This window comes from Miniopterus schreibersii, assembly GCF_964146895.1.
Source record: "Miniopterus schreibersii genome assembly, chromosome: 3".
NCBI classification, from domain to species: domain Eukaryota; kingdom Metazoa; phylum Chordata; class Mammalia; order Chiroptera; family Miniopteridae; genus Miniopterus; species Miniopterus schreibersii.
In genome coordinates, this window is record NC_138103.1 from 2,742,715 (window position 1) to 2,762,458 (window position 19,744).

At 54.1% G+C, this 19,744-nt stretch overlaps 1 protein-coding gene across 2 annotated transcripts in view; it reads right to left on the reverse strand.

Annotated features, from left to right (window-relative positions):
* Positions 1-19,744, reverse strand: part of PRKCB (protein kinase C beta) — a 274,237-nt gene that overhangs the window by 24,302 nt on the left and 230,191 nt on the right. For both annotated transcript variants that reach the window (XM_081132525.1, XM_081132524.1), the window contains exons 11-16: positions 15,023-15,114; positions 13,399-13,461; positions 9,070-9,208; positions 5,295-5,375; positions 4,915-5,022; positions 199-339 (exon numbers count right to left, since the gene is read on the reverse strand). In XM_081132525.1, the coding sequence (XP_080988651.1) occupies positions 199-339; positions 4,915-5,022; positions 5,295-5,375; positions 9,070-9,208; positions 13,399-13,461; positions 15,023-15,114 (624 nt within the window). The remainder of the gene's footprint in view (positions 1-198; positions 340-4,914; positions 5,023-5,294; positions 5,376-9,069; positions 9,209-13,398; positions 13,462-15,022; positions 15,115-19,744) is intronic.

Here is a 19,744-nt window from a genome sequence, read left to right on the forward strand (position 1 = left end):
CGGCAAGGACCGTCACGGCTGCCGAACCCACAGAACGGACGCTCGACCTCCGCCGTCTCCCCCAGGCGCAGAGGCCGGGCCGCGCGAGTGGAAGTCTCCGCTTTCGTGCCCGCGACTGGGCACAGGAACGGCGCGAGCCCCTGGCCGCGGTGGTGAGGGCGCAGTGGTGGCGAGGGACGGCGCGGGACGGCTACTTACGGCTTTGGGCTTGTACGGGGGCTGAATCTCTTTGCGCTCCAGCTTCTCCCAGTCGATGTAGCGGAAGAACGCGTGCTCCCTGATGTCGCGCTCGCCTTCGGGCCCGCAGCCCAGACGCTTGCCCGGGTGTTTGGTCATCAGCTTGGAGAGAAAGAGAGACGTTCAGTTTGGCGACGCTCGGGAGGGGACGTGTGACACACGGGATTCGCTAAGGATTCGGGGAAGAAAGCTCATCCAGGAGTCCCGGCCACGCCAGCACGGAATGACGCCAAATGTAGCCTGTAACGGAAGAAAAAGACTCGGGGGGGAAAGAAGGGCCCAACTAATTTTTGTTGTTGTCGTTAATCTTCACTCGAGGATATTTTTCCATCGACTCTTCTAGAGAGAGCGGAAGGGAGGGAGGGAGGGGAGAAGCCGGGGAGAGACCCGCCGAGGAGGGAGAGACGCGGACGGGCTGCCTCCTGCACGCGCCCGACCGGGCCAGGGATCGGACGGTGACCCTTCAGCGCGCGAGCCGACGCTCTGACCACTGAGCCACACCAGCCAGGGCCCAGCTAATTTTCATCTTGTGCTTTTCATCTCGGCAATAACTTCCCGGCCAAGGGCTCTCTAAGAGGAGGACCCGATGACAGTGCCTGCGGAGGCGGGTGGCAGACAAGATCCCCGTGGTTAGTCAAGCCCTGGACTCCCAGCTGGAGGCGTCACATGACGGATTTTGGTTCAGGACTAAGACGTAAGCAATCACTGCTGCACTTAATGAGGACCGTTCCAGCCCCTTCCAACGCTGCTCCCACCGCGAGAAAGCCGGAGTCTAACAAATGCGGCAAAGGCCACACGCACCAGACAGCATCGGCATTTCTCGGCAAAGCCCTTGTGAAAATGACAAAACAGGGGAACGGATATTAGTCAAGTGGACCCAAGTTTCAAGTAATTACTTTCCGAAAGCTCATTAAATAGTCAAAACCTAGCCCAGCTCATCTCCCTGCGCCCCACATCCCACGAGGCCCACGAGGTCACTTGGGTGGCTCCATTTACACGACTTAATTGTCAGGGCCCCGCGTCCGGGTTCTGATCCAGCGCCAGAGAGACGACTGGATGCGGGAAACCAGACACTGCCTCTGTGAGGGCGCCCAAGGCAGCTGCAAACGGTCTCCGCCTCACGGCCGCAGCGAACGCACAGGGCGAGCGCGGGGTGGGGGGGGGGGTTAAAAAGTCCTGGCGGGGCCGTCAAAAGACAAAACAAAAGGGACTGGAACATCCAGGACCAAGGAGCTTCCCAGGGCCGACCAGGCACCGGCAGCCCGGACGTCGGAGCCCTTGGAGTCTTGCCCAGGATTTGCTGACTGCGGGGCAGGGGGTAGCAAGTCACCCCTCTGCCGGACACTCAGCTCAGCCGAGTCCTGCTTACGAGATAATCTATCGTCAGAAACAACCCCCCCTCCATACACACACTTCCCATCTGCTTCACCTTCCGGGGAAACGACTGGGCGCTGACGTCCTGGCTGCTTCTTTATTCGCAGGCGCAGTTTTACCTGATGCTGACGAGAACCCCCGGAGGTGGGTGGTTTATTTTCCCCACCTGATAACAGGGCGGCGCTCACAGAGGCTCCGCAACCAGACGGACTCGAGAGGAAGCGGCAGAGCCGAGACGGATCCCACGCCCGCCTGACTCCAGAACTTGGGCTTCTAAGGGAAACGGAAGACCTCTTGTGTGTGGTTTTCCCTGAGATATTTGCGGCTTGGCTGCGTCGGGAAGGGCCTATGGAGGGTGAGCAAACTGGCCAGGCCTTGACATGTCTGCAGGATTCGGATGGAGGAAAGGAAGGGCTGTGGAGTCGGGACTACAGCACCACTAGCGTCAGGACTGGGTCCGCGCACCGAGCAGGCTCCGTGCCCACGGTTCCCAGCATCACCTGCTACGCTCAGCAGCTCTTATCCTCACATTCCAGACACGGGAACTGGGTCCCGTAAAGGAGTCCTTCGCCCCAGGTCGCGCAGTGAAGTAGCAGAGCCGGCCCGCACAGACGTGCCGGCCCCAGCGCTCTGCGCCCGTCCCGGTCTCTGCTGGTTTTCACGCTGATGTGGGGCCAGTCTGGGCTTCTGTCTGCTTGAGGTTTGCTCACAGTGGGAGTGGCAGCCTGAGCAGAGATACACTGATTTTTTTTCTTTGGTAGGAAATAGGGTCTTTAATAGGATGGATATAGAAAGAGCATTTTCAGTTGGATTGGGACTGTATTCAAAAGCCTTGCTTAAATTTCATGTAGGCGGAGGGTGCCAAGCAAAGAAGAGCCACTGCAGGAACACCCGGCACAAGCCGAGGCTCTGCCGCTCCTGCACTCCCAGTTTGCGCCCGAAGCTATGGGGACAGCTGGGTGTAATTAGCTTCCCATCTCGGGGGGCCTCCGGACGGGTCCCTGGGGCTGTTGCTCAGGAAGAAGCCTGTGGGTGCTCAGTTGAGCTTCACCCCTTCTTTGGAGGCTCAACCTTGAAGAAAGAGCCCTTACTGGACTCGGATCACTCAACTCAGGAAGGTCCCCAAGCCTAGTATTGGAAAGTCACCCCAGTTAACCCTGAAGGTTATGGGTCCTCAATTAACAGAAATCTGCTCTACCGGGGAAACTGCTAATTGGAGCTGAAGCTGAATGCAGCTGACCTGGAAACTCCTCTCCTCCATGACCCACTTACAGTCCCAGCTGTCCAGGCCGGGCAGAGTCGTGGCCGGGAAGGTCTTGAGCATGTGTTCAGCACCTACTATGTGCCAATACCACTCAAGGAGCTTTCTCTTAGGTTACATTATTTAGCGCTCTCAAAAACTCTGTTCAACGAAAACTATTACATTATTTTTAGAGGTAAAGAAACAAAATCCCAGAGATGCAAAGTAACTTGCTCAAGACGATGCACCCAGGAAGTTTTAACCAATTCACTTAAGGTGGAGATTTGCAATGGACTCTTGATCTCCCAAATCCCCCACTTTTAAAATTCCTGTCGCAGAAATCGGGGGATGCAGACTCGAATGCCAAGAGGAGCCTGGCATGTAACAGAGTGGCACCGGCACTGGTAACACTGTAACAACAGCTCCAGGTTTAGGGGCAGAGCGCCAGGCTCTGTGCTAACGGGTCCACCTGTACTAACTCTGAGCCACAAGAACCCTGTGTGTGGTCCCGTCACCACCCCTGATCTACAGATGAGGTCAAACAACCTCCCTGCAGTCAAAGGCCAACACGTGGGATCAGGATTTGAGCTCTGATGGAACTGGGCCAGGTGAGGGCATTGGCAAACTGGAGAGGGCATGTTCTGTCTAAAAGGGCACTAGCTTCCCAGCCAGCGGCTGATGCTTTGCAGGAATGATGCCAGATCAGCACGGCGAGACCGCGTTTCTTTGAGAGAAACCAGGACGCTGGATGTTGCGGGGAAATCCCCCGCCTGTAGATGCTGGCAGCCACCAAGCAAGCTGATAGCTCGGGCCTGCTTCCCCCTCCCGCCGCACATCCACGGGGCCCGCACCGCCTTCCGCCCCGTGTGCTCCCTCAGCTCCTAATGGACCCGCAGGCCTCAATTCTCTGCCTCTGCTCCACACCCTCCAAGAAAATAGTTTCAACCAATTCACTTTAAGATGTTAGAGACTGAGCCTAATTCACACGCAGTTTCCTCGGGGTACCTGCGGCTGAACCGCCGAGCTCAGGTGATTCACTAGGAGCAGGATTTCCGGGTGCGACAGGTGCTTTTGGCCGAGGCTGGCCAGCTCGCAGGGCACCTGGAGGCTCAGGAAGAGCAGGGTGGGGGTGGGCAATGGGCAATCTGCAAATGCCCAGGGACCTAGGACCTCGGCCTGCTTTATTCAGACACACAGATGGGAACCCACTAGAAGGCACAGCTACGCTCCAACCTCAAGAACACGCCTGCACCGCTCACTGCTGGGAGAGCAAACACTCTAAAAGGCGGCATTTCTGGGCCACACTGTCCGGGGTCTCACTGTGTTGCTTTCACACGTTTGTCACAGTTGATAAGTTACCACCTTTGGACAATGTTTAAAGGTGCATGATTTTTGAGCCACATGGGGACCTTTTCAAAATACAGAAGCACATGGGTCATCCCAATGGCACTCCCGGGTCCCTGTGAGCACGTCCTGGCCTGGCACCAGATGCATAACAAGCAATCCTTAGAAAACAGGCGTCCTGCCTTCTTCACAGGTGCGATTTGCATAAGCCGCCTGCACACAAATGTGCCTGCTTTCAGCCCCTTGTGTGTTGGGTGGGGGGAGGGTGGGGGCTTAGGGAACTGAATTTGGGTCAGCTTATCTAGAGAATCCCTCAAAAGCAATACTGCCTGATATTTTCTTCAAACAAAAGCCACACGCTCTTGGTATTAACCACACACACGGGGCAGAGCTGGTGCGGCTCCCCGATTGTGCCACAGACCTCCCACACCTTCCCGGGGGTTCCAGCTCTTTGGCAAAGTCTCGGGCTTCCTACCTCATTCAGTCCAGTCAGCGAGCATCCCCCGCACTGGGCCAGAGGCTGGAGCCTGCCCGCAGCAGGATGCTGTTGGGGGAGGAGGGCCTCCAGGGTGGAAAAGTGCCCTTTCCTCTGGGGGCAGCAGGTCAGAGGCAGGCGTGGGGTTGGCAAGTAGGGTGAGAGGTGGAGCCAGTCTCATCCCTCCTCCCCGGTAGGCATCGCAGTGCAGGGCCCGGCCCCGAGCATTGAGGAGCTCACTCACCCCTTTGCAGATGGCCACGGCCTCCTTGGACATGGACTTCGGATACGCCACGTTGTGCTCCATGATGGACTGGAAGAGCTCGTCTTCATCTTCCCCTTCGAAGGGCGCCTGTGGGACCGAGGGTACAGTGGGGGGGAGTCCTGCCTGAGCCTCCCAAGCACCCCGGCCAGCGGGCCCTCCCTGGGCCCACGGGGAGGCTGCGCTCCAGGGCTGCCAGCGGGGCGACGGGGAAAAGCGGCCAGCACACTAGGGTCGCCCCAGGGCCGGGGAAGTGAGAGGTTCAGGTGTATGAGCGGGGACCCAGCTGACACCTTCTTCTAAAGAAACCACACGGGTGGGGGTGGGGAGGACTTTCCCTACAAACCACTTAATTCAGTTACCTGCCCGGCCAGCATCTCATACAGCAGGACTCCGAATGCCCACCAGTCCACCGACTTCCCGTAGGGCTGATACGCAATGATCTGGAAGACAGAAGGCAGTCGGTCAGGGGTGCGCGGGGTCCGTCACAGCCGGAGGCCGACGGCGCCCTCCGCACTGAGAGGGGACGGTCACGGGCAGAGGGAGAAGTCGTCCTCGGCTGCCACCTGCCTACGGTGAAAGGTTCAACTGACTGTCACGGTCCCAGATGCGGCCACTGTGGGAGACGGTGGAAGGGGCCCGGGGCCAGCCAAGCTGCTGCGTCCCCCGCAGGAAGACGGGGTCCTTACGGGGCCCTGCAGGCGGGGAACACCTTGCGCGTCAGGCGTGACGTGTTCTTTTTCGTTATAATAGAGTGAGTGTGAACTTTTAAGATGAAAAACTGTCCTTGTTTCTCATTATAAAATAATAACATTTATACAACAATGTGACTATACATTTGGAAACGGTTAAGATGTCAAATTTTGTTTTTATTTACCAAAATAGAAAGAATTTTAAGTTGAAAATGTAATAGCATTTATTATTTATTTTAAAATATAGAAAAGCTAAGCGAACACAATTTAAATCACCCATATTTCTTTATCAAGAGAACGCTTATGATTGACACTTGGTCTGTTTCCTTCTAGAGTCTTTTCTATTGACACGTATTAAACTCTGTGTGTATGCGTTTTACATAAGCAAAAACACTTTGATGTCTGGAATATTAACAAAGTACTTCATTCACATAACATTTCCATGTTAACATCTGTATGTCAACATAATCAGGTTTAACTTTACATACAAAATCTGTTTTATCAGCTCCCCACTGGCCAGGTTTCTTCAGCTGCTACAGTGCTGATCCCTGTACAGAGGCGTTTCTACATCTGTCCAATTATTTTCTTAAGATGAATTCCTAAGATGGAAAGCAGTAGGGAAGGAAGCCCCCTCTCTTTTCTCTGGCAGTTCTAGTTTTACAGAGCTGTGTTGTAAGTTTCTACGTACAACTTTTTAAGTGTACAAATAAAGTGATACTTTCTTTTTAAAAAAAGATAAATTCCTAGAAGTAGAATTTGGTGGAGCGAACGATATAGACAGTTTTCAGGTTTTTGATACTAACAACTTGGTAGGGCGCGGTGAAGCCTAGAATAGCTGTGACCACCCTATCTCAGTGTGCCGGGGGTAAAACTATCTATCAAAGGGGTTAAGAGGTGATAGAGCGAAGGAGAAAGGTCAAGGTCTGAGGGTCCGGACTGTGGGTCCCTGCGTGTGGCCTTGCAAGGAGCCACCTAACTTGAAGTCTCGGTTTCCTCACCTACTGAACGAAGTTTATAATAACATCTGTGTCAGGGTTTTGCGAGGAGGGAAGGGAACTACGTGCCCTCCAGATGCCCGCTAGTGCCAGAAAGCTCTCTGCTCCGCGGCGGCTGCGCTCAGTAGTGGGCCCGGCTGCCGCAGGCCCCCTCGCTCGGCCGCTCAGGCAGAACGTGCTCCGGGGCGAGCGGGCGGGCGGAGGGCTCTGCGAGGCCTCTTCTCCCCGACAGTGTTTTCACACTTTTAAGGCACCTCACGCCGTGGGGTCCTCAGGACAACCTAACGGCTTAATCCTCTCACACGGGAAAGTAAGCCCCAGGACTCGGCCGGCGGCCCGTGGTTGCGGATGGCGCACGGGAGGGAGGCGGACCAGCTTCCTCCCGCGTGGGCTGCGGGCCGCGTGGGCAGTAACGCTCCAGGGCACCTCGGGCGCACGGCCTCAGGGCCACCCCAAAGCTGGGAAAGCACCGACGCTGCAGCGGGCGCAGGGCCACACCTGGCGTCTCACTCACGCGCCCCGGGTGACGGGCAGGGGCTGAGCCCTGGCGGCTCAGCAGCGTGTCTGCCATCCCAACGCACCAGCGGAACGACAGAGAGCCAGGGATGCACATAGGGAGCCCTGCATGGGGCCTCGAGAGGGTCATTCTCTTTAAGGATGGCTTTTTAATGGCTCAAGTAGCACCAGATGCGTGAACAATGTGAAAACTTAAACAGGATACCGGCTGAGCTTGGTTTCCGGGCCGCGGAGGCAGCCCTGCTGGAGGCCCTGCCCGCTGGGCGTCCGCGCTCGGCAGCCACACCCGCCACAGGAACCGCGGGGCGTCCTGCGCGCTCCCTCCCGCCGCCGGGATCCCACTGCACCCACCCGTCTGCGCCTTGACATTTCCTCCCAACGGTGTCTCGGAGATCTTCCCAGATCTACATACATCGGTAACTCAGTTTTTGAATTACTGCCCAGTAGTATTCCACACTATAAATAATTCAGGCCATTGCCCTTCGCTGACCGGGAGCCATCGTTCGAGTTCCTACGCACAGGCGTAGCCCGAGCTTCCTAGAGGCTCAGGAATGTGGCGTATGGTAGCTACCCATCTCCTCACCCACAGTCACGGAGGTCACCTGCCAAAAACGGTGCTGCAGTGAAGAAAGGGTTGGTTGTTGTTTTTTTGTTTTTTTGTTTTTTAAAGATCTTTATTGATTTCAGAGAGAGGGAGAGAGAGAAACATCAATGATGAGAGAGTCACTAATCGGCCGCCTCCTGCACGCCCCCGACTGGGGATCGAGCCTGCAACCCCGGCATGTGCCCTGACCGGGAATCGAACCCCGATGGCCTGGATCCTAGGTCCATGCTCGACCACTGAGCCACGCCCGGCCGGGCATTGTTGGTTTTTTTTAAATCCTCACCTGAGGATATTTTTTCCATTGATTTTCAGAGAGAGTGGGAGGGAGGTGGGAAGAGGGAGAAAGAAACATCGATGTGAGAGAGACACATTGATTGGCTGCCTCCTGCATACGCCCCGATGGGGCCAGGGATTGAACCTGCAACCCAGGTAGGTGCCCTTGACCAGGAATTGAACCCGTGACCTGAGGGCCAACTCTCTAACCGCTGAGCCATGCCCGGGCAGAAAGGATTTTAATACACATCCTTCCACCCGTGTGTGTGTGTGTGTGTGTGTGTGCATATGCACATTGTGAACTAGGTTCCTAGGAGAGGACCTGCTTTGGTAAAAGAGATCGCAGGTTTTAAATACTGTGCCACATTATTTCGTTACATGGGGCCTCCTGTCACCATTGTTACGTATCGAATGACAGTCGAGAGGAGAGGAATTCTAGATGTCCACTTCCAAGAGTCTGTGCCACACCCTCAGTTCCATTCCTTAAAAACTCAGCAACAGCCTGTACAGAAAGGAGCCTTTCAGGGCACCAATTCAGAGAAAAGGGAAATTGTCCTCTGGCACAAACGTCTATTCCGTGATGTGCTGGGGAGACACATTCTGCAACTGGGAAGGGAGGGCAGTGGAATCTGACCTTTACCTGTTCATTGGCACCTTCGTCACAGGAGGGAGATCCCAAGTCTTCCGGGGCTCAGCACGACTACTGCACCCCTATCATGCACCTTGGACAATGTCAGCCAGGGACCTCTCTCTTCCCCCCCTCTTAGCAAGCATTTCAATGTCACAATGAGGAGGTACCACATGGCCACGAGCCATAGCAGCTTGCCAAGAATTTTACTGATGTGTTGGGGGTGGTTCTGTTGAGTTTTATTTAAACTTTCTCTCAAACCTGGGTGTATTTTGGGCCTGAGTTTCTGGACGTGTGCTAAGCTAATCTGCACGTGTGATCTCAAGGGACTGACAGAGTTGAGAAGGGCCAGCCTAGGGTCGCCCTGCCGCGGCACCCAGGGCCTTGCGGTGTGCAGGGCGCACGGCCCCAGGTCCTGCCCACTCTCACCTCGGGGGCGATGTAGTCTGGAGTCCCGCAGAACGTTTTGGTCGTCACCCCATCCCAGATGTTCTCCTTGCACATGCCAAAGTCAGCGATCTTGATGTGGCCCTCGGAATCCAGCATCACGTTGTCAAGTTTTAGGTCACTGTTGTGAACATAAGAATTTAAGGACTTAGTAAATGTTATTTGTTTTAAGTCAACCAACAGTTACTCGTGCTGTGCAAAGCACTGTGCTCAGTACTGTGGGAACAGAAGTGGCATAAAGCAGCCCTTGCCTTCCAACAACTTATCATCTGGCAGGAAGATGAAGGAGGGGCCACAAACCTCTGCGTGTTTCTTTTTCTACAGGGCCAACTGTGCCAAGCTCCTCACAAGCACACAGCGAGACACCGGCTTGGAGAAGACAGCCCACAGGACGCTGAGCGAAGGGCAGGGTGTCCAGGAACACTTCACAGACTGACACGTAGCTTAAAGACCCCTTGTATTTCATAGGAAGATATATTTTTCACAAAATTATTTTTTATATCTGAGAACTGTGGAGAAAAACTGGTTGAGAGACCCTTGTTTAATTCCAAGTGCTCCACGCTCTCCCAAGCCAGTACCTACGACATCACCAAGAGTTTCCATTGATTCTTTTAGCCAAAAAATATTTGTTGCACACCTACTGTGACAGGGACTATGCTTGGAGCTGGTATGTACTGTGAACAAGATAAACAAGCTCTTGTTCAGATTAAATTCCAGTACAGGGAGAAAGGTAAGTATTCAAATCTATAAGCACAATCGGTATAGATTTTGGTGGGTGGTATTAAGTAAATAAAGAGGGTGGTGAGATAGGCAGTAACTGGGGGGGGGGGGGGTCACTAAACAGGTGCCAGGAAGGACCTCTCCAAGGAGGTGCCGGTTGAGCTCCAGCCTAAAGGACACGTGCTACACTCCCATCTTTTATTTCATCTGTGCTGATGAGAGCTCGAAACCAGGGGACCCTCACACTTTCTCAGCATATTGGATCATGCCAATATCAACACACTTCCTTCCCCCCTAAATGCCTATCCCAAGTCAACACTACGGCACAGACTCCCTTAATCCCAACGCAAGTCCAGCTTCCTGAGAGGCAGGGGATCTGCGGTGCAGTTCGGATCTCTGCCTCGAATCGTCTGCATTGGGCAGTGAGCACCGATCCTAGCACCTGATGAGGGCATCCTAATATCCCTTGGAAGAACCACCCTCCCGTTTCTGAAGTCATGCTGAAGTTGGTGCTACTGATCCTAACTCCTGGCTCCAAGAGAGGTCATGCGGGCTGGCCCTGGCCAGTGGAAACACCCCATCCCGCTGGTCACAGTGCTTGTTTCAGGAGTGGCCACATGACCCAACATGAGCTAATCAAAGCCACTGAGCATTAGCCCTGGAACCTCTGCTGGTACCACCAGGAAAGACAGAAGCTCTTTTTACATTAGGAAAGCTCAGGTGGTAGGATGTAGGTCCAGAGGGGCCGGGAGTCACCAGACTGAGAGGGGGAAGCCAGTGCAGGCAAAGCAGAGCCTAGGGGGGGGTGATAAGTGAACACTCATAACATCATTGGAGCCCCTGGGTCCATCCAGGTGTAAACTAAAGTCAGATCTGCCCCTTGGCCTTCTCAGTATGTCAGCCCCCAAATGCCTCCTTAAGTTAGTTTGAATTGAGCTGCTGTCTCATTTTCAACTGGAAGGGCACAGCCTGGAAAGACAGGCTGGCATCTCCTACGGGTGCCGAGTTCTCCTCTCCAAGGGGGGCCCGCCTGCGCCCACTGTTTGCGCCAGCACACGCCCTTTGGCGCTGTCCACGGTGCTACCCTCTCCCCTCTTGTTTCGCTCCGAGCCTCGGGGGTCTCGGGATGCTGGCTTAGAGCTCAGAAAAACGGGGCCTTGCAGAAACCTGCTTCCCTGGACACTCCCGTCTGAGTGTGATCTGATTAACAGAGACCCATGGCACCCCCCTCACGTTGACCACATGCTCCCAAACAAGTAGCTGGGGCAACGAGAGAAGTGACAAACCTTCACCTGTCACAGGAAGGGAGCTTCAGGGGTCAAGCGCCCAGGCGTGGTGGCACCCGGTCGGACTCACTGGCACGGCCGTGGTTCGGGAGTCCGCTGCACCCTTTCGTTCAATGTCACAAACCCTCATCTGACACTAAGCTTGGCAGGAAGGACCTGTCTTCCCCCACCCAGCGTCCCCAGCGGTGGGGACCCACCTCCCCGTTCTCTTTCCTTAGAGCAGCCCACTAGCCGGAGAGCTAAACAAAGGGGGGGGGGGGTTGTAACACTTGAAAAGACTTTACCGGGGTAGGGGCGACGGGAAGAGACTAACCAGAGATCTCACAGGCAAATATGCATAACCAACGGACAGGGCTGGGAGGAGGGGAGTAAATGGGGAACCGGGGGACATCTGTTAAACTGTCAACAAAAAAATAAAATAAAATTTTAAAAAATTTTTAAAAAAATAAAAAGACTTTACCACCATTAAGGCAATCTCGATGAAATTAAAAAGCCGTACATCTTCTGTCATATAATTTTTTACTGTTTTAACCTGATTATCAGTTTCAAAACCTCTGTCTCAATCGAGATTCTTTAATGTGAGCCACAAAAGCAAACTCTTGTCCCAACCTAAGAAGGAACTAGATACTGCCGATTACAACGGCCAGCCTCTGCTTCCTCGGTCACCGGCTTCTGATTCAGGTCCAGGCGAGTGTGACAGACGTCAGAGCCTGGCCTGCGTGCCTGACCTGCTGCAGGGGGGCTGCGAAAGTTTCTGCGTTTTAAACCTGCACAGTAGGAGCTGGACTCTTTTCCTACCACAAATGAAAGGGGTTCAGATGCCATGTGGCTTGAAGCATGACGAGCACCCCTAAAACCACATAAAACGTGGAGGAAGAATGGAGAATGTGCAGCGGGAGGAAGAGCTTTGGAGGTAAGCCCGGGCGTGGCACCCGAGGTGCTAACCCGGGAACTCTGTGACCCGAATGGCAGGTCCTGTATCTCAGCCCCTGCAGGACTGGACGCCTCACCCTGAATCACAACTCAGCTGACAAAGATTCTCATTTCCTCTCCTGGCTCTTCCCCTGGAACAAGATTTTCTCCCAAAAAACTCGCAGGCCCATGTTCAGTCTTCCCAGCAGCCCCAGCGGCCGATACTATCCCAGCGGAGGCTCGTCCTGTGCAGGATTTAGGCTCTAATGTCAGCAGATAAGGTGACAATCGTGTCGCGCCCCACAGGAAGCCGTCGGCTTGGTCCAGGGCTCACGCCCTACAGAAGATAACATGTACCTGCCAACACCAGACCTACACTCGGCTACACGCCGAGACGCTCCCACTGGGACAGTCAAGGGAACTCGGAGGGAACCAGGGCGCACACAGTCGCACAGGTCACTGCAAGCAGGCGTGGGTGGGATGACCACGCCACTCACAGTTCAAATTATCACTATTTTCACTGCTCTGTCCCTCCCTGAGATCACCCACGTACCAGGTGAAACCTCTCCTCTGTCTGACCTTCAGCCCTCCATTAGCAGGAGTAAAGGGTGAGTGGGGACTCCGGGTAGTCGGATCAGATCGTCCTTCCCGACTAGGTTTCATATCACCATGTTAGTCCAATGAATGAAATGGACCACGGCCTTTCAGACAAACCCCCACCCACGCCGAGTGCCCTCTGGAAGCCGCATGCCCCTGCCAGCCTCTCCTGTAACACAGCAGCCAGGCCAGCCCCGTCTCTGCTACTTGCATCCGTGAGGCGTACGGAGAAATCGACACCCCCGACTCACTGACAAACAGCAGCCTCAGGCCCAACAGCCTGCGCCGCATGAAACATAAAATGGTGTGACTCCCACGGCTATGATCATACACTTGCTTCTCCAAAAATGGGCAAATGCCAAGTCCCAAACTTAATCCTGTGTTTCAAGGCAAGCTACTCAGAAATCCATTTCTAAACTGTGATCACACAGCAAAACAACACAATTTGTTTCATAATAATATGATCTATCATGTTCTGCCAGCCAACATTTTTGCTTGCTGCCCAAGTGTGGGGTGCAAGGGCAAGAGAAAGACGTGCTGGGGCCCCTGGGGCACCTCCTCTCTGAGGCTGCAAACCGTCACTGGGCCGAGGGCGTGGAGATCGCCCCTCGCCGCTCGGAGCCGCCCGGGCTCTGCCAGGCCGTGGGCGATGCTGCTGGCAGAGCACATGCCCAAGTTAGCGCCAGAGGGCTCCTCCCCCACCACAGAGTTTAATTTTAAAAGCAGTTGAGGAAAGAGGCAGGCAAGGAGGCGCGAAGGGAGGCGAGGAGAAGGAGAGCACAGGGGGCTCACCTACCGGTAAATGATGCCCTTGCTCTGCAGAAAGAACAGGCCGATGGCGATTTCTGCAGCGTAAAACCTGAAATGAAAAAAAGCCATGGAGAAATCCAGGACACCACGTGCGTGGCGACTCTCAGAAGTCAACCCAACAGTGGTCTGGGCGGAGGGCATCAGTGCCCGCCACGGATGGGCAGCCACCCCTCTCATAGAACCGAGGCTGGGCGTGGATGGGCGAGCAGGGTTTAGAGAGGCGGCCTTGAGGACAAGCTGGGGGAGCAGAGGCTCAGCAGCTGCCTAGTAGGGAGGAGGCCATGGGATATGAGGGACTAGATGGAGCACAACCGTCTCAGGATACACAAGTTGAAATACCTTGATAGTAACAGCGACTATCTGTGGACGGCTGGCCATCTATCTAGCACCATTCTGGGTTAATATCAGATTTAACCTTAATTACAATCTGATGAGGTGGGTCCTACTACTACATCCCTGCTCCTTAAGTGAGGAAATTGAGGCTCGGTGACATGAAATAACAAGCTATACAACTAATAAATGACACGGCCAGGAGGGGAGAGCTCATACTGAGGGCCCAGAAGGAGGTTCGGAGAGAACTGGAAAGCCCGTTATAGCACAAGGGCTGGGCAGGGCTGTGGGCACTCTGGTGTGTGTGTGTGTGTGTGTGTGTGTGTGTGTGAGAGAGAGAGAGAGAGAGAGAGAGGGAGGGGGAGATAATAGGAGTAAAGCCTGTAGTCCATTGACTGTTAGAAGCTAAAGAAGAGAAACGACCCTGTGGTCAAATCAGAATTGTGCCAAGATATATGAATGACAGGATTTGGAAGCAGGGGAAGGCAACCCTACGAGGATATAGTGCTCACAACCCTGGCGGGTGGGAGGGCGGGGCAGGGCTGAGCTGAAGGGAAGCCTCTGGAAGGACAAGCCGGGGCCACAGGTGAGCCCAGGGGGCTTCCTGAAGGGCAATAAGATCTGAGCAAACACCCCAGGCAAGCTTATCACCCATCATCCTCGGCCTTTCGGGGTCCTGCTCACCAGCAGCAGGGAGGGACCCGATGACACTGTGTCCCTAAAGGAGAGACAGCTGCCTCGTAGACTGAGGGGACAGAACTCAGCAGGGAAACACATTTCCAAACACCGGGACTTGGTCTCCCCACCCAGGAGCCACAGGCACAGCCTCGCTGAACCCCGGTCCTTCATCCCCGGGACTGGGGGCGTGCAGGGGACGGGACAGTGGTGTAGGACAGAACAGGAGCGAAGGTTTGGGTCAGAATTCTGGCTCTCCCTCACACGACCTCTGTGACCTTGAGCAAGTTTCAAAAAACTGTTTGGGCCGAGTGCATAGTGAGCTCTCAATAAATATTGACAAATGAACAAAATTCACAAGAAAATTCCCCAAGGAAGCGACGGGCTTTCCGCAGGAGTCAGGAGCGAGGTGCAGAAACAGCGGTGGCTGCCACCGTCAAGCTCCCAACGGTGTCCCGAGAGAGCAGCACCCGCTTCGGCAAGTGCCCTTACCTTCTCACGAAGGGGACGCCAAAGTGGTCCAAATCCCTCTCCAGCTGCACATCCGAAGGAAAGACAACCCACCCCGTGTCCCAAGGGAAACGCGCAGCGAAGTTCGCACTTACACGGCGTGAGGCTCCTTAAAGCGGCCGACCTGCTGGATGTGGTACATGAGGTCCCCGCCGTTCACGTACTCCATCACGAAGTACAGGCGGTCCTGGAGGAAGCAAACGCAGCGTCAGCACCGTCGCCCGGGCTCCAGGGGACAGCAGGGAACAGCTGGGCCTTGTGGCCGCACCGCCGAGGCTCTGGGGCCGCCTCTAGCTGCCGGGCCCACTGTGTCCCCGCGGGCAGGGCCTGTGCCCCTGGAAGCGTGCCAGTGAGTACAGGTGGTGCGTGAACCTTCTTTTTAATGAATAACTCTCAGTTCATCGTGCGGTGGGCCGGGGGCAGGGTGAGGGGTCACTGGGGCGAAAAAGGGGACATCCGTAATACTTTCAGCAATGAAGGCAAATCTGAAAAAACCTTTAAGTTTATATTCATTTCTACTAAAACATACAATGAGCACAAGTCTTGGGACTTAATGGATATTATTACTTAGGATGAAGCTAATTTTAGTAAAAAGTGGAAAATATTAAGTAAATCTTATTACAGTTAGTAGGTGGCCTACTGACGCCCCCCATGATTTTCACATCCTGTGCAGTCCCTTCCCTCAAGGAGCAGGCCTGACTTGGTAACCACTGGGAGAGAGTGAAACTGACAGTGCCTGGCCTCCACGACTGGGTCATAAAAGACCCGAGTTTCCACTCTGCTCTCCCTTAAATCACTTGCTCCGGGGGAAGCCGGCGGCCACGCCGTGGGTCACTGGAGCAGCACTACGAAAAGGGACATTTGGCGGAGAACCGAGGCCTCCTGCCGACAGCCGGCACCACCTCCCGGCCCCGCGCGTGAGCCGCCTTAGAAACAGACCCTCCAGCCCCGGTCAGACCTTCAGATGATCGCAACCCCAGCTGGAGACTAGTTTTTTAAAATTAAATGTATCGCGGTGGCACTGGTTAGTAACATCATGTAAGTGGCGGTGAGCAATTCCACAGCATCTGTGGCTGCTCGGTGTAGTTTCCTTCCATCATCACACATTTCACCCCTTTACCCTCCCATCCCTCCCCCGCCTCCCTCCCCCGCGGGCAGCGACTGTACTGTCGTCTGTGTCTCTGCCTCTGTCTTTTCCTTCATTTGCTGCTTCCTTTGTTACGCTCCACGAGTGAAACCATAGGGTTCTTGCCCTTTCCTGCCTGACGTGTTTCACTGAGCGTGATAAACACCTAAAGATAGGACCTGAAACAATAAAATACATGGAAGAAAACACAGGTACTAAACTTATGGACCTTGGTCTCACAGAGAACTTTATGAATTGAACCTCAAAGGCAAGGAAAGTAAAAGCAAAGGTAAATGAATGGGGCTACATTACACTAGAAATCTTCTTCACAAAAGAAACAAACAAAAAGGCAGCCAACCAGATGGGAGAAGATACCTGCAAGCAATACCTCCAATAAGGAGCTAATATCCAAAATGTATGAAGAACCCATACGACTCAACAATAACAAAAAAACAAGCAATCCAATTTAAAAATGTGCAGAGGCCCTAAACAGACACTTTCCCCAAGAAGACACACAGCTTTCGTTCGAGACGCCAAAGCCAGGACCACGCAGGGAAGCCACCCGAGCTCCAGCCAAGGAAACTGTGAGATAATAAATGCTTGCTGTTGTTTTAAGGCACTGAATTTTCAGGTACTTGGTAATAAATAACAGTGACTACGGGGGAAAATGATGATTAAAGTTTGAAAAATAGTGGCCTAGAAGGGCATATCCAGAAGGAAAAGAATTTGGGCCAGAAGAAGAAATCTATCCCCCATGCCGGGAAATTATTTTTCAAGGGAGGTGCAAACTCCTTCAAGTCACTGCGCCCAGCTCAGCTGCGTAAGCCCCATTCCTGTGCACGGCCAGCACATAGTAGGTGCCCAGGGGGTGGTGCCAAAGAGACTATCTGGAACCCAGCTCTGCCCCTGGGTGTAAGTCATCAAACACCTGGGTCTCCTTATCTGGGAAACGGAGATAACGGAGCAACTACTGTTGCTGGAGCCAAAGAGAGGTGAGTGTTCCCTGCTTGGGCAGCACCTGCGCGAGATCTGCCGTCTCACCTTCCACCTAAGGGTGTCTGCTGAGCGAGGAATGGCCCCACACGACTTCCACTTGGGTCACGTCGCTCCTGTACGTTACATGATCAACTTAATACAAAGTGAAGGGAAGGAGTGGAAACGATCAGAGTGCTCTACCGAGTACTGGTGATACTCTGTGAAATGTACGCTTAGTTTATACCTATGTGTCAGAACGGCTGGGTCGCAGTGTAGAGGGTTTGCTGTCAGAGTTGCAAAGTTCTTGTGCCGGGCGGCAGGGGGGTGGAGAAGCGTGGGGCGGGGCAGCTTCCAGCTCGGAGATCAATATGGGATTGGAAGCGTCTTCCCGCCCTCGCCAGCTGTGACACTGAGCAGTCACGTAACCTCTGGAATCTCCAGCTGTCTCTGCGCCTGTAAGGGGACTCACGTCCACCTGCGCCCAGAGGACGAAGCTGACCCTCGGCAAGTATCTAAGATGATGTTGGCCACGTAAGAAATGTTTATCCCACCATTTAAAAAGCCTCCTGACAGTGCACGGAACTCCATCTTATATACGACAGTCACGAGCATCTGTTAAGTGTGTACTGAGTGTCTAATAATCAGCGCCGGCAATCAGGAACTAAAGCTACCGCCGTGGGAGCACTTGCTATGTGACCGAGCTAAGTGCTTTATGTATTTGGTCTTGCTTATGTTTCTGAACTGAACATGACCAGTATTCCCCTCTCCCATCCCCCACCCCCTTACTTTTAAATCTCACCCAGGGATATGTTTGGTTTTTTATTTTAGAGAGAGAGGGAGGGAGAGAGAGGGAGAAACATTGATGTGAGAGAGAAACATGGGTTGGCTGCCTCCTGTACGAGCCCCGACTGGGGACTGAACCCACAACCTAGGTCTGCGCCCTGCCCGGGAGTCGAACCTGCAGCCTTTCAGTGTATGGACAATGCTCCAACCAACGGAGCCCCCCAGCCAGGGCCCATTCTCCCCTTTTCAAAGAGACGAATGTAGAAGCTCAGAAAAAGTATATAACCTGCCAGTGGCCACTCAGCCGTTAAGTTGCAGCTTCAGGATCTGAACCCAGGGAGAAGGGTGCCAGAGTCTGTACTTGCAGCCTCAGCAGGTGCCTCCTGCGCGAGGTTCTGAGCTAGACCTGCACACACGTGGCATGTCCTCGCCCGGAGGGCACCCAGGCCCGGGGGAGAGAAGGCGCAGGGGAGCTGGCAGGTCGCGGGGGGGGGCCCAGAGTAATCAATCATTTCCGAAACGTCGAAGGACCTTCTCAGACAACGCTCCTGGCCCTCTCAGCATCTCCAATGAGAGGCAGACTTACCGCTCCTGCTCCCAGCGTCCACGGCACGTGAGACTTGCTGAAAGGTCCCATACACGCCAGTGGTGGAGTGGACACCGTCAGCCAGAACTGCTGATGCCCAGATCTGGTTTTTGGGTGTGTGGGGGGGAGAGGGTTGACAGAAAATAAGCCTTAAAATAGCATCTGTCTTTGCTGCATGTTGGAAGAACCAAAACACTTGCTTTTAAAAATTATTTTTAAAACTAGCAGATGGCATCGGCCACGGAGAAAGAAGTGAGGGAGAGGCTTCACTGCTTGCTTTCTGCTGGAAGAATTCATCTTGCCCCGAAACTCCTTAGTCAGAACCCAGCCTCGGGGGGCAGGGGGCTCCACACGGGGCTCCCACGCTCTGTGGTCCTTTCTCCCACTAAGCGGAGGCCGGAAGCCCGGAGACCCACCCTCTCGGGACTTCACTGCGTCTGGCTTTGGCCCACCAGGGCTCCAGCTATTAAACATTACGGCTGGCACCTTGCTGTCCTTTCATTTTCTGAACAAATGCTTAATGGTGCCCACTCTGTGCCAGGCGCCATCCACTGCCAGGCACGCTCCTGTGAGTAATCGGGCGTCCGGAGCGAGGGATTCCCCAGACGAGCCGGGAGGCCAGACACAGTTCCCAGCAGCAACCTCTCCCCAAACGGCCGGGAAATCATCTTGGTCGGGCTACGGATGTGCATGTCGCCGCCTTTGTAGTTTTGTGTTTATTTTAATGTGCACTGTTAAAAACAGAACGAGCCCCCGAGTCCCCTGGCTCTATGGTCATTACTGTGGGGAGGGAGGGTAGGAGGCGTGGAGGGACAGGGGAGGCAGGAGGAAGGCGGGCCGGGGGCAGAGGACGGGGCAGGCTGGCGGGGCCCCCTCCGCACCACTTGTCTCCCACACTTGCTTCAAGGTCTTCGACAAAAATCTACTCATTTTAAAATATTTTTATTAACTTGCTTTTTAAGAAGAAACTAAAACGCAATTATTTAAAAGTTTTAAAACTTCATATCAAAGTCACAAATGGAAATTCGTTGTTTCTGTAAAAAGCAAACACATGTCTGGAGCCTCCCAACTCTATGCTAAGACCTGGCCTTGGTACATGGGCCCCCGAGACGACTTATTTTTACCACAAATGCCATTCGCCCGCGACCCACCAAGTGCATCACCCACTCAAGAGTAAGGAGCGCCAAAGTCTGCAAACACTGCCTCGGCCACCCTGAGCCCATATGGGGAAGTGAGTGCTCTACCCTCACACGGGGATCTGTTTCTACTGGTTTTAGGGAGGGGAAGGGAGAGAGACGTTGATGAGAGAGAAGCATCGACTGGCTGCCTCCCGCACTCGCCCCAACC